At 47.8% G+C, this 12,721-nt stretch overlaps 1 protein-coding gene across 2 annotated transcripts in view; it reads left to right on the top strand.

Annotated features, from left to right (window-relative positions):
• The window catches only part of PPP1R16B (protein phosphatase 1 regulatory subunit 16B), a 75,641-nt gene extending 63,575 nt beyond the window's left edge, over positions 1–12,066 (top strand). Inside the window, exons 6-10 of one of the 2 annotated variants that reach the window (XM_007447705.1) lie at positions 2,884–3,009; positions 3,549–3,624; positions 4,297–4,426; positions 4,525–4,693; positions 11,557–12,066. In XM_007447705.1, coding sequence (XP_007447767.1) covers positions 2,884–3,009; positions 3,549–3,624; positions 4,297–4,426; positions 4,525–4,693; positions 11,557–12,066 — 1,011 coding nt within the window. The remainder of the gene's footprint in view (positions 1–2,883; positions 3,010–3,548; positions 3,625–4,296; positions 4,427–4,524; positions 4,694–11,556) is intronic. The other variant, XM_007447704.1, reaches the window with a different exon arrangement.
• Positions 12,067–12,721: the final 655 nt, after the last annotated feature.

Here is a 12,721-nt window from a genome sequence, read left to right as displayed (position 1 = left end):
AAAAAAAAAAAAAAAAAAAAAAAAAAATAGTAAAGTTATGACAAAGCAATAGCCAATATTCCCTGTATTGTAAAATATATCTTTGTTGCTTATTTATTTTCTACATAATAGTTTGTATCTCTCAATCCTCTACCCCATCTTGCCCCTCCCCCATCCCTCTCTATATTGGTGAGTCTGTTTCTGTTTTGTTATATACATTCATTTGTTTATTTTTTAGATTCCACATATAAGTGATGACATATTTGTCTTTCTCTGTCTGACTTATGTCACTTAAGCATAATACCCTCTAGGTCCATCCACATGGCTGCAAATGGCAGAATTTCATTCTTTTTTATGGCTGAGTAATATTCCATTGTCTATATATACCACACCTTCTTTATTCATTCATCTTTGATGGACACTTAGTTTGCTTCCATATCTTGGCAATTGTAAATAATGCTGCTATGAACACTGGGGTGCATGTACCTTTTCAAATTAGCGTTTTCATTTTCTTTGGATATATACCCAGCAGTGGAATTGCTGTATCATATGGTAGTTCCATTTTTAGGTTTATGCACCTCATGCCCTTTTCTATGAACAAGGTCCCTGCTCAGATCACCTGCTCAGCCCAGAACTCAAGGATAGAGTCAGGTAGTTGGATTGAGCACTGCTGCATGAATGCTGTATGAAATCATGGCCAGGCTGTATCAGGGAGTTGCCCACCGTAGCTGGAGCTCCTCTGGGTCTGTGGCTCAGCCCTCTAGACACAGGGGTCTGCTCCACTTGGGCTAGCCTCACAGTGGCTCACCCACGTGGGCCGGGCACATACTAGGTCTCAGGTCTTCCCAGTAAAGTGGGGAGATGAATAGTACCTTCCTTCAGCATTGTTGGGAGGACTAAATGAGATTCTGCATGTAGGTGCTCAGCACAGAGTCTGTAAATGCTCAATAGATGCTAATGATTAACACATTATTATTATTAACATTATCACTCTACTGTATATAAAATAGATAAACAAGGATCTACTGTAGAGCACAGGGAACTATATTCAATATCTTGTAATAACCTATAATGGAGAAGAATCTGAAAAAGAATATATATATATATATATATATATATGTGTGTGTGTGTGTGTGTGTGTGTGTGTGCGTATGTATAATTGAATGACTTTGCTGTACACCTGAAGCATTGTAAATCAACTGTATTTTAATAAAACAAAAAACCACCAATATTGCTCTCCCAGTCATACCTTTTTATTCCCAGCCATGTATGTGACCCCACAGCTTGTAATGTCTGGCTGTCCAGCTGTGTGTCATTCTCAACCACTGGCAAGCAGAAGATATTTATAAATCAGATAATGATACCAACTTTCACGTGTGCCTGTACCAGATCACACCCTGAGTTTTTTCTACAAATTAAAAAATAAAGGAAAACCTCTATTTGCCAGAACCTTACAGCAACCTGACCCCAGGATGATGCAGCATCTGGCCATCAGGGCTCTGTTCTGAAGGCCATGCTTTCCCCGTCCCACTGGCTGGGGCTCTGTTGCCCTAGACCTTGGCCCCCCCCCCGAGAGCCCTCTGATTTCCTCCCAGCCTGGCTTCTGCTGGCATTCTTGGGCTCTCACCTGTCTCCCACCTTGGCTGGGCATTTGGTTTCTCTTTGCCTCGTCTCCTTCTCGCTCCTCCATCCATTCCCACAGTGCATCTTGTCATCACTTATGGCTCTCTAAGGATGTTCATCACTTACTGAGGGTTCGTCACATGCTAAGTAATTTATGTATTTTCTGGGAGATTGGGCAAGTGGACAACTGAGGTCTGCAAGGTGGTATCCATCACCAGAGGCCTTAAATGGTGCCAGGTAAGAGAGATGGGGCCTCAACATGAGCTTTCCCTTATTGGATGTATTGGGTATCTATTGCTGCATAACATACTAACACAACATGTAGCATCGCAAAACAACAATAAATATTTATTATCTCACATCGTTTCTGTAGGTCAGGGAATTGGGAGCAGCTTAGCTGCGTGGCCCTGGCATGGAGTCTCTCATGAGGTTACAGTCAGGATGTCAGCCAGGGCTGCAGTCATCTGAAGGATTGACCGGGGCTGAAGGACTCACTTGCAAAGGGGCGCACTCACACGGCTGCAAGTTAACACTGGCTGTCGGCAGGAGGCCTCAGTTTCTCATCTCTTAGGCTCTCTCCTTAGGGCTGCTTAAGGGTCCTCACAACATGATGGCTGCCTCCCTCTAGAGTGACTGATGCAAGAGAGCCTAAGGTGGAAGCAGCAATGACTTTTATAATCTCAGAAATCACACGCCACCACTTCACCACATCCTATTTGTTTGAAGTGAGTCACTTGTTCTGGCCCACATTCAAGGAGGGAGGCATTAAGCTTCACCTTTTTTTTTTTTTTTTAATTTAAAAAATTTTATTTTTGGCTGCACTGCGTGGCTTGTGGGATCTTAGTTCCCCGACCTGGGATTGAACCCAGGCCCTTGGCAGTGAAAGCGTGGAGTCCTAACCACTGGACCACAGGGAATTCCCTAAGCTTCATCTTTTAGAGAGAGATGTGTCAAAGAATTTGTAGACATACTTTGAAACCACCCTGTTGGACCTCTGAGACCCCTTCTACAGGGCTCAATGCAGAGTAGGGACTCAGTAAATGCTGTTGCCTTAACTATAGGGCTTGAATACAGGAGAAAGGCTTGCCTGTCTGCCTTACCTTCTAGTTCCATGTTGCAGACTTACTAATGCTCTGTAACATGGCTGGTATTTCCACCGCACTCTATTCCATTCTGCTGGCCCCAAGTATGATCTGGGACTTGGGTCAGGGAACGGGCTCTCCTGCCTCCAGATGAGGGACCAGCCCCATGGGGAATGCTCACGTCTTTCCTCTCCTTCAGCTGCACATAGCTGGAGCCAATGGATACCTGCGGGCAGCCGAGCTCCTCCTGGACCACGGGGTGCGCGTGGATGTGAAGGACTGGGATGGCTGGGAACCCCTGCACGCGGCTGCCTTCTGGGGACAGGTAGTTGTCACCCACAGGGCTGTGAAGGAGGCCAGCACAGGGTCAACCTGCTGTCCTTTGGGCTGGAAGCTGGTTCAAAAGAACACAAGACCCACTTAGGGTGTTGGCTACGGCTAGTATGTGGGATATGAAAAGACCTAGGGAGTTTGCAAAAATTATTGACGAGTTGTGTCCTAACAAGACAACAATCCAATTTGCTGGAAAATTCCCCACATTTCTGCCTTGAATAGTTTCTCCATTTGTTTCCCAGATAGAAATCTCTGTGGCTTTCACCATTCCTCTTTAAACACCTGACAGCTCTGGAGTTATAGCTGACTCCTTCTTCTGTCCCTTGGTATGGCCCAGACATGCTAGAGGCGGTGTCAAGCCAATTGCATTTGCTGGGATTCCTGACTTTAAGGGGCAGAGCCTTCCCTGGGAGTCAACTTTGCCCCACCATTCTTTGGATCGCATCCTAAGAAGCTTTGAATGCTCTTTCCACCTCCTAAGCTTTCTGAGCCCTAGGCAGGGGTGAACCTCGGCTTCTTCCTGTGTTTCAGATGCAGATGGCAGAGCTATTGGTGTCCCATGGGGCCAGTCTCAGTGCTAGGACGTCCATGGATGAGATGCCAATAGGTAAGTTCAGGACAACACTTGGTACATACATAGGCATTCATTGATTTTTTGATGAATAGAGGATAAATGGTTAAATATATGGTTGGATAGATGGTGGGTTGGTGTGTGGTTGGATAGTTGGATGAATGAATAAATTAATGGGTGGTAGATGGATGGATGGATGGATGGATGGATAAATGGATGAATGTATGTATGAATGAATAAGAGGATGGGTGGGTAGAGAATGAGTCTATGGATGGATGACTGGTTCAGCAAATAGGTAGACGGCTGAAGGAAAGGATGAGGTGGATTGAGTGGGTAGGGATGTATGATTTCAGCATCTTTTCATAAGTTCTTGCTTGGGCTACATGGGGTACCTGCTTGTTTCTCTTGATACTTTTTGTGGGGAATTAATGACTCCTCTTGGAAGCTATCAAAGGTGTCTGAATCCTTTGGTCATAACTGGGAATTGGGACTGTACATGGGACGTGGGTTTCCTCTTCTTACACTCCTCTAAGGATTGAGTCGTAGCCCAGGAAATAAGGCTGGCACTGTTTTCTCCCCTCCTCCCATGTCCCAAAAGATGCTGGGAGTTTTCAGTGGGTTGGCGTGGCAGCTCCTCTGGTCTGGAGGGCCCTCAGGGGCCACAGCCCCCTGCACTATCCCCCACCATGGGCTCCTTTGCCCCTTCAGACCTGTGTGAAGAGGAAGAGTTCAAGGTGCTGCTGTTGGAGCTAAAACACAAGCACGACGTGATCATGAAGTCGCAGTTGAGGCACAAGTCATCCTTGAGCCGGAGGACGTCCAGTGCGGGCAGCCGCGGGTGAGTCAGGGGCAGGGCAGCCGGGGCGCCCGAGGATGCCCCCACCCATGGCGCCTGGATGCAGCCTCTCAGCATCCCCCCACCCCCACTCCCCTTAGGAAGGTGGTGCGTCGAGCCAGCCTGTCGGACAGAACCAACCTGTACAGGAAGGAGTATGAGGGAGAGGCCATACTGTGGCAGCAGAGGAGCGCAGCCGACGATCAGCGGACCTCCACCTACAATGGGGACATCAGGGAGACCAGGACAGACCAAGAGAATAAGGACCCGGTGAGTGCCTGCCTCCTGCCCGGCCCCCGTCTTGGTCACTGCCGTGGGAGGGGGACAGGGCCCCAGCCTGGTGTTGCCTCTTCATCTCAGAGCCTTCAGAGGGAGGTCAGCTGGCCAGTGCCCTTAAATCAGCTGGATCCTGTCTGATGTGGGCAGCTATTGTGGTTAATGGGGCAAGCGTAGGGTGTGTTCGTGTCGCAGCTGGGAGACTTGCACACAGTAGGGACTCATAATTGCCAGGGAGTGAGTGATCACCATGTGCCTGCTTGGGCTCCAGCGGAAGAGAGATTTAGTTCTGAGCGTCCCAGAAGAGAGATTTAGTAGGGCCACCACCCTGGGAGAGAGGACACTACAACTTCTTTGGGGGAAATATAACAAGATGTTGAGAATTGTGTTGAGACATCAGGTTGGAAGAAAATTTTTGAAAAATAGTAAGGGGCTGGCAGGACATCTAAGAAGCCGGCTCCAGGAGGGGCCAATGGTCTGGGCATTCAACCGCTTTCCTAAGAGGATGCTGTATTAGTTTCTGAGAGCTGCTGTAACGAACTACTGAAAACTTGGTGGCTTGAAGCAACAGAAATATATTCTCTCCCAGTTCTGGAGGCCAGAGGTCTAAAAATCAAGGTGTTAACAGGGTTGGCTCCTTCTGGGGTCTCAGAAGGGAAATCTGTTCCACGCCTCTCTCCTAGCTTTTGACGGCTCAGGCATTCCTTGGCTTTTTGCTAGCAGGCCTCCAGTCACTGCCTCTGTCTTCACATGGCCTTCCTTGTATATGTGTGTGTATCTCTGTTTTCTCTTAGAAAGATACCAGTCATTGGATTAGGACCCACCCTCATCCAGTATGACCTCATCTTTTTTTGTTTTTCCTAACATCTTTATTGGAGTATAATTGCTTTACAATGTTGTGTTAGTTTCTGCTGTATAACAAAGTGAATCCTCTATATGTATACATATATCCCCATATCCTCTCCCTCTTGCGTCTCCCTCCCACCCTCCCTATCCCACCCTTCTAGGTCTCATCCAATGTGACCTCATCTTAATTTAACTGATTACACCTGCAAAGACCCTACTTCCAAATAAGGTTACACTCAGAGATGTGGGGTGGGTATGAGGTTTTGGGGGACACTATTCGACTCAGTACCGATACACTCAGGTGCATGCATGGCTGCAGCCTTGCTGAGAGGAGTGAGCAGGTTTGGGACCAGAGCAGAATTGCTGGGGACAAGAAGGAAGAGGCTGACCATACCAGTAGGGGTCTGCCTTTGTGGTTCTTCCATTACACGATGAGCAGCTGAAAACATTTCTAGCAAGTGTTGCTTTGGAGGGATGCGAAATGTCTCAGTGGGGCCCTGCTTCCCTGAGTGAACAGGGAGGTCACATGTGGGCTTGTCTTGCCAGCTGGAGGGAAGGCACTTTCTCAAGAGAATCCCCATCAAAGCACTGGCTGGGATGGAGCCGGCACACGTGGAGCTTTTGTCTTCCTTCTTCCCTAAGCCTTGGGGGTTGGGAGAGAAAAGAGTTGTAGATCAAAATCGAATCACATTTCAAATGCCTCCCAGCTATGCTTTAATTATTTTTTCTTTGTGATTGATGTGTAACTTGTGTAAAGTACACAAATCTTAAATGAATTTTTCAGTAAACTTACAAACACACACCTTCCGATGAAAGTATAGAGCATTTTTGTCATCGCAGAAGGCTTCCATGTTCCCTTTTCCAAGGACTTCCCCCACCCCAAAGGTAGCCACCATTTAACTTGGAGCACTAAAGATTAGTTTTGCACCTGCATCTGCATATGAATGGACCCAGGCAGTCTATGGTCCTTCGTGTTTGGTTTCTTTTTTTGCGGGGGCGGGGGTACGCGGGCCTCTCACTGCTGTGGCCTCTCCCGTTGCGGAGCACAGGCTCCGGACGCGCAGGCTCAGCGGCCATGGCTCATGGGCCCAGCCGCTCCGCGGCATGTGGGATCTTCCCGGACCGGGGCATGAACCCGTGTCCCCTGCATCGGCAGGCGGACTCTCAACCACTGCGCCACCAGGGAAGCCCTGTGTTTGGTTTCTTTGTGTCTCCGAGATTCCTCCACGTGGTGGCATTCAGCAGCAGTTCATTCTTTTTCATTGTTCCGTAAATTCTATTATTTACATATTCTACAATTTATGTGCCCATTCGTCCGTTGGTGGACATTTGGGTTGTTTCCAGCTTGGGCTATTTTGAATAAAGCTGCTCCAAACATCCTTGTATGTGTCTTTTGGCGGACACAAGCACTGTTTTCTGTAGGGTGTTTACCAAGGAGTGTGGTATGAGTCACGGGGTAGGCGATATGTACCTTTCAAAGATCCCACCAAGCAGTTTTCCAGAGCAGTTGTACCTGTCTGCTCTCCCTTCAGCAGTGAATGCGCCTTTCTTGCCAGCTGTTGGTATAGTTAGTTCTTTTCGTGTGAGCCGTCCTGGTGGGGTTGCTGTGTAGCTCAAATTTTTAATTTGTTTTTCCCTGATGGTGGATGATGTTGAACCTTTTATTGTGCTTATTGGCCAACTGGTTATCTCTTTGTGCTTCATCTGTTCTTTAGCCCTTTTTTATTGGGCTGTTTATCTTTTCCTTATTGATTCATAGGAGAGACTGAGATTCTTAAAGAAACCCTCAGGGGTTTCCCTCTCCACGCCTGCTCCTTTCCGTGTGTTTATTCAGATCCCACAGGCCCCAGGATTCTCTCAGAAGTGCTCATTGATGTGGAGTTTCATAAAGCATTAGCCCTGTAGGGAATAGGTGGAGGGATATGGATGCTGGAGACCAGCCTGAGTTAGGCCTGAGTTTGTTGTTGTTGTTAATTTCTGGAGATTCCTCATCAAGGCTCCAGTTTGTTTGGAGTTGAGTGAAGGCAATCAGATGGGCCACTTGGCCTCAGGGGCTGGGGTTTCAGACCAGGGAAGAGAAGACAGGGTACAGAGATGGCATAGCCAGAAGCAGGCAGTCCTCTCCGAGGTGCTCAGAAGTCCTGTCCTAGGGAAACTGTCAGGGTCCAGGGTCCCTGTCCCAGCCCCAGAGGGAACAAGGAAATCACAGGATACAGCTACAAAGCTCAAAGCTCCTTCCTTTTTTGTTCCTACTACCTTTCAAGGCCTTAGGTGCTGTCAAGGACGTGATAGTCTATAAGGTAGAGATTCTCAAAGTGTGGTCCCTGGACCAGCAGTGTCAGTGTCACCTGGGAACTTGTTAGAAATGCAGATTCTCAGGCACCACCCCAGATGTATCAAATCATAATCCCTGGGGCTGGGGCCCAGCACTCTGTGTTTTAACCAGCCCTCCAGAGGATTATGATGCATGCACGAATTTGAGAACCACTGATCTAAGGGAGTATTTGCTCAGCCTGACTCCCAAGTCAGGTTTCTGCCAAGGCTCTGCGCTATTAACCCCCAGGGCTGGCTTGGGCACATAGTTTTGGCAGAGCTGATTCACTGATAGCAGGCACAGCAGTAATGAGACAACCCCGTCTCTTCAACCAGTGGTTCACAGTCTTAACTGTAAAAGAAAATCACCTTGGGGTGGTGTTTTGTTTTTGTTTTTAAAAAACCTGATGTCCAGGCTGCAGTCCCAACTGATTAAATCAGAATCTCCAGGCTTGGGGCTCAGGCATTGTATTAATTAATTAATTAATCTTTGGCTGCATTGGGTCTTCATTGTTGCGCGCGGGCTTTCTCTAGTTGCGGCGAGCCGGGGCTACTCTTGGCTGCAGTGCGCGGGCTTCTCATTGCGGTGGCTTCACTTGTTGTGGAGCACGGGCGCGTGGGCTTCAGTAGTTGTGGCACGCGGGCTCAGTAGTTGTGGATTGTGGGCTCTAGAGCGCAGGCTCAGTAGTTGTGGTGCATGGGCTTAGTTGCTCCGTGGCATGTGGGATGCTCCTGGACCAGAGATTGAACGCTTGTCACCTGCATTGGCAGGCGGATTCTTAACCACTGCGCCACCAGGGAAGTCCCTATTTATCTATTTAATGAATAGACTTTATGTATTTATTTACTTTTTGACTAGTTTTAGGTTTACAGATAAATAAGTGGGGGGACTTCCCTGGTGCTCCAATGGTTAAGACTCCACGCTTCCACTGCAGGGGTATGGGTGTGATCCCCGGTCGGGTAACTAAGATCCCACACGCTGAGATACAGCCAAAAAAAAAAAAAAAAGGAAAAGAAGTGGGAAGTACAGACAGTTCTAATATACCCTCGTTATCATGCCCCCCTGTTTCCACTATTATTAACCTCTTGCTTTAGTGTAGTATACATGTTATCATTGATGAGCCAGTATTGATACATTATATTAACTAAAGTCCATAGTTTCCATTAGGGTTCACTTTTCTGGTTGTACGTTCTATGGATTTTAACAAATATATAATGTCATGTGTCCATTATTAAAGTGTCATACAGAATATTTTCATTGCCCTAAAAATCCCTGATGCTCCCTATTCATCCCTTCCCAACCTTAGGCAATCACTGATCTTTTTACCGCCTCCAAAGTTTTGCCTTTTCCAAAATCATACAGTATGTTGATTGAATCACACAGCATGTTGCTTTTCAGTTCGGCATTGCATGTGTTTAAAATCTCCCAGATGATTCCAATATGCACTCAAGGCTGAGAACGAGTGTCTTCCATCCCTGCTACTCAAATTATTCGCAGGAACTTGTTAGAAATGCTGAAATTTGGGTCCCAACCCAGACCTAGTGAATCAGAATATACATTTTAACAAGAGCCCCAGGTGACTCATATGCACATGAAAGTATGAGAAGCACTGATTTAGACCATCAAGAATCTGCATCCTCCCATCCCATTTGTCATCAGTTTGCCTGCATAGTTCAGAAGAAGCCACTGAAGAAACAGAAGAAACACACACATAAATGGAAACTTGCTATGGGAAGCATCCCTCTCCTTACCATATTTTAATCTAATTATATATTTCTTGGACATCTTTCCAAGAAATCAGATTCTTGGAATCACAAGTCAGCACATAGAGACTTCCTTCATTTTTTCCTACCAGCTCCAGAACAGTCTAATACAAGTACTTGCCATAATTTCCCACCTGCCTTATGATGGTTTTCATGCTCCCCTGAGGGAATCTATCTGTGAAACAAAGTCCTAGAAATGGGCATGCTTGTGCAAAGTATGTATTTTTCTTAAAAAAAAATTTTTTTTTTGGTGGATGGTGTGACATTGCCCTCCAAAGAAGTTGTGGCAGTTGACACTCCCGTCTACTTCCCACACCCTTGCAAGCACTGAACAGTAACAAACTTTAAAAATATTTGTTGGGAATTCTCTGGCGGTCCAGTGGTTAGGACTCTGCACTTTCACTGCCGAAGGCCCGGGTTTGATCCCTGGTCAGGGAACTGAGATTCCACAAGCCACTCAGTACGCTTCCCCGCCAACCAAAACAAAAATGTGTTGGGACTTCCATGCTGGTCCAGTGGTTAAGAATCCACCTTCCATTGCAGGGGACAGAGGTTCAATCCCTGGTCAGGATCCGGGCAACTAAGCCCATGCACCAAAACTACGGATTCCGCGTACCGCAACAAAGACCTGACTCAGCCAAAAATAAATAAATAATAAATAAATAAATATATTTTTAAAATTTGTCAATGTGATGGGTAAAAATGATATTTTGTTGTTTAAATTTTTATGTCATTAACTATTTGTGAGATTGAATATTTTTCCTATATTTATATGCTATATAGATCTACATTTTGCTGTGATCTGCATATTAATGTCCTTTGCCTGTTTTTTCTGTTGGGTAGTTGGGCTTTTTCAAACGGACTTTTAAGAGCTCTTTATACATTTGGAAATTAGTCCCTTTTCTGTCTTATAGGTTGTAAATATATTTCTAGTTTTTCATGTGTCTTTTGACTTTGTGATTTTTGCCATGCTTTATATTTTTGTCACAGTCAGATGAATCTACCTTTTAGTCATAGTTTCTAGGCTGCAGCTACTTTTTTTTTTTTTTTTCGGTACGTGGGCCTCTCACTGCTGTGGCCTCCCCCGTGAGGAGCGCAGGCTCCGGACGCACAGGCTCAGCGGCCACGGCTCACGGGCCTAGCCGCTCCCTGGCATGTGAGATCTTCCCGGACCGGGGCACGAACCCGTGTCCCCTGCATCGGCAGGCGGACTCTCAACCACTGCGCCACCAGGGAAGCCCTGCAGCTACTTTTAAAGCTCTTATTACCCAGGGATTTCTAGATATAAAAGATCTCTGGGTAAGAGCCTCTTCCATTTGTAGTGGAGATATACCAGGGGCTAAGAGGAAGGATTACAAGTGACCCAACTAAAATCGACCTACACAAAAAAGAGATGCATAGGCTTATGTAACTGGAAAGTCTGGGGCCAAGTGGATCCAGGGGCTCAAAACATATCATCAGGATGCAGTCTCTCTCTCTCAGTCTCTGTCTCTCTCTCAGTCTTCCTTAGTGCCGGCTTCACAGCCAAGTAGACCCTTTGAAACGGGATCTCCCCAGTACATCATTCTTACCAGCGTAGTTCCTACAGAAATAGATCTGCTCTTTCCCAACTTTTCTAGCACAAGTCCCAGGGTTGAGTTTCACTGAACCAACTTCAGTCAGGAACCCACCCCTGAACCAATTCCTGTAGGGAGTTTATTGATTGGCCAGGCCTGAGGTCATGGTCTTTTGCCAGGAGCAAAGGTGGGAGTTGGTCAACTCTATCAAAACCCATAGATTGGTGAGTTCCGCAAAGGAAAATAGAAGTCTTATTACCCAGGTAGGGAAAACGGATGAGGACAGGCCCAAACAATCATGCTTTCAGCAGAGGCACAAGTGGGGTATGGGTTCAGATCTTCCAGCCAGCTGGTAACGTTGTCCTTGTCACCCTCAAGAACCCCAGGCTGGAGAAGCCCGTGCTGCTCTCCGAGTTTCCTACCAAGATCCCACGAAGTGAAATGGACATGCCTGTTGAGAACGGCCTCCGGGCTCCGGTCAGCACCTACCAGTACGCGCTGTCCAACGGGGACGTCTGGAAAGTGCATGAGGTGCCGGACTACAACATGGCCTATGGCAACCCTGGCATGGCAGATGCCACCCCGCCCTGGAGTGGCTACAAGGAACAGAGCCCCCAGACGCTTCTGGAGCTGAAGCGGCAGCGGGCTGCAGCCAAGCTGCTCAGCCACCCCTTCCTGAGCACCCATCTGGGTAGCGGCATGGCCAGGACGGGTGAGGGCAGCAGCGAAGGCAAGGCCCCCTTGATTGGAGGCAGAACTTCCCCGTACAGCAGCAATGGGACCTCCGTGTATTACACGGTCACCAGTGGAGACCCCCCACTCTTGAAGTTCAAGGCCCCCATGGAGGAAATGGAGGAGAAGGTCCACGGCTGCTGCCGCATTTCCTAGTCCCTGAGGGATGGAGGGGAGGGATGCTTTGGGGAGAGGGTCCCTGGAATCCAGGCCAGCCCAGCAGCCCTGGCTGGGGAAGCTTCAGAGGGCAGCTGGGGGGAGGTGGGCTCTGCTTTCCAGAGGAACGCTAACCTCGCCTCTCAGCCACTGCCCATAGCATCACCACTTCCCACGGTTCTGCTTCTTGCCGCACTGTCTGCCATCAAAAACAAGGCCCATAGTGGCTTCCTGACTCATCCTGCTGTCAGATTTCGGGAGCACGGGCTGGGATTCCAGTTCTGTTGTTGGTAAAGGCTTCTCTGGACCAGTACTCACATGTGACATATCAACACACAAGCACACATGCACACACAATCAACATGTGTAGGGATGACACAGCTGGGCTCATGGGAAGCAGGTGGGACTGAGAATTTGTGGGCTCTTCCCAAGAGGACTGAAGTTAAGACTCAGTTTTGTCGCCACTGCCAACATGGCTTTAGCAGGGGAGGAGGCCTGCTAAGCTGATACCTGTCAGCCTGCCCAGAGCCCTACCAGGGTTTGGTATCATCATCCACATCCGGCAGGAACAGGAGGTCCTCTCTGCGTCCAGAGGGAGCTATGCACCCACGTTGGGTGGATGACCCGGGCGTAGGCCTGCTCCCCACAGCCTTGC

The sequence above is a fragment of the Lipotes vexillifer genome, unplaced genomic scaffold, assembly GCF_000442215.2.
Source record: "Lipotes vexillifer unplaced genomic scaffold, Lipotes_vexillifer_v1.1 scaffold397, whole genome shotgun sequence".
In the NCBI taxonomy this organism is placed as follows: domain Eukaryota; kingdom Metazoa; phylum Chordata; class Mammalia; order Artiodactyla; family Lipotidae; genus Lipotes; species Lipotes vexillifer.
The sequence above is the reverse complement of the archived record's forward strand: the minus strand, read 5'-3'. Positions and strand labels throughout refer to the sequence as shown.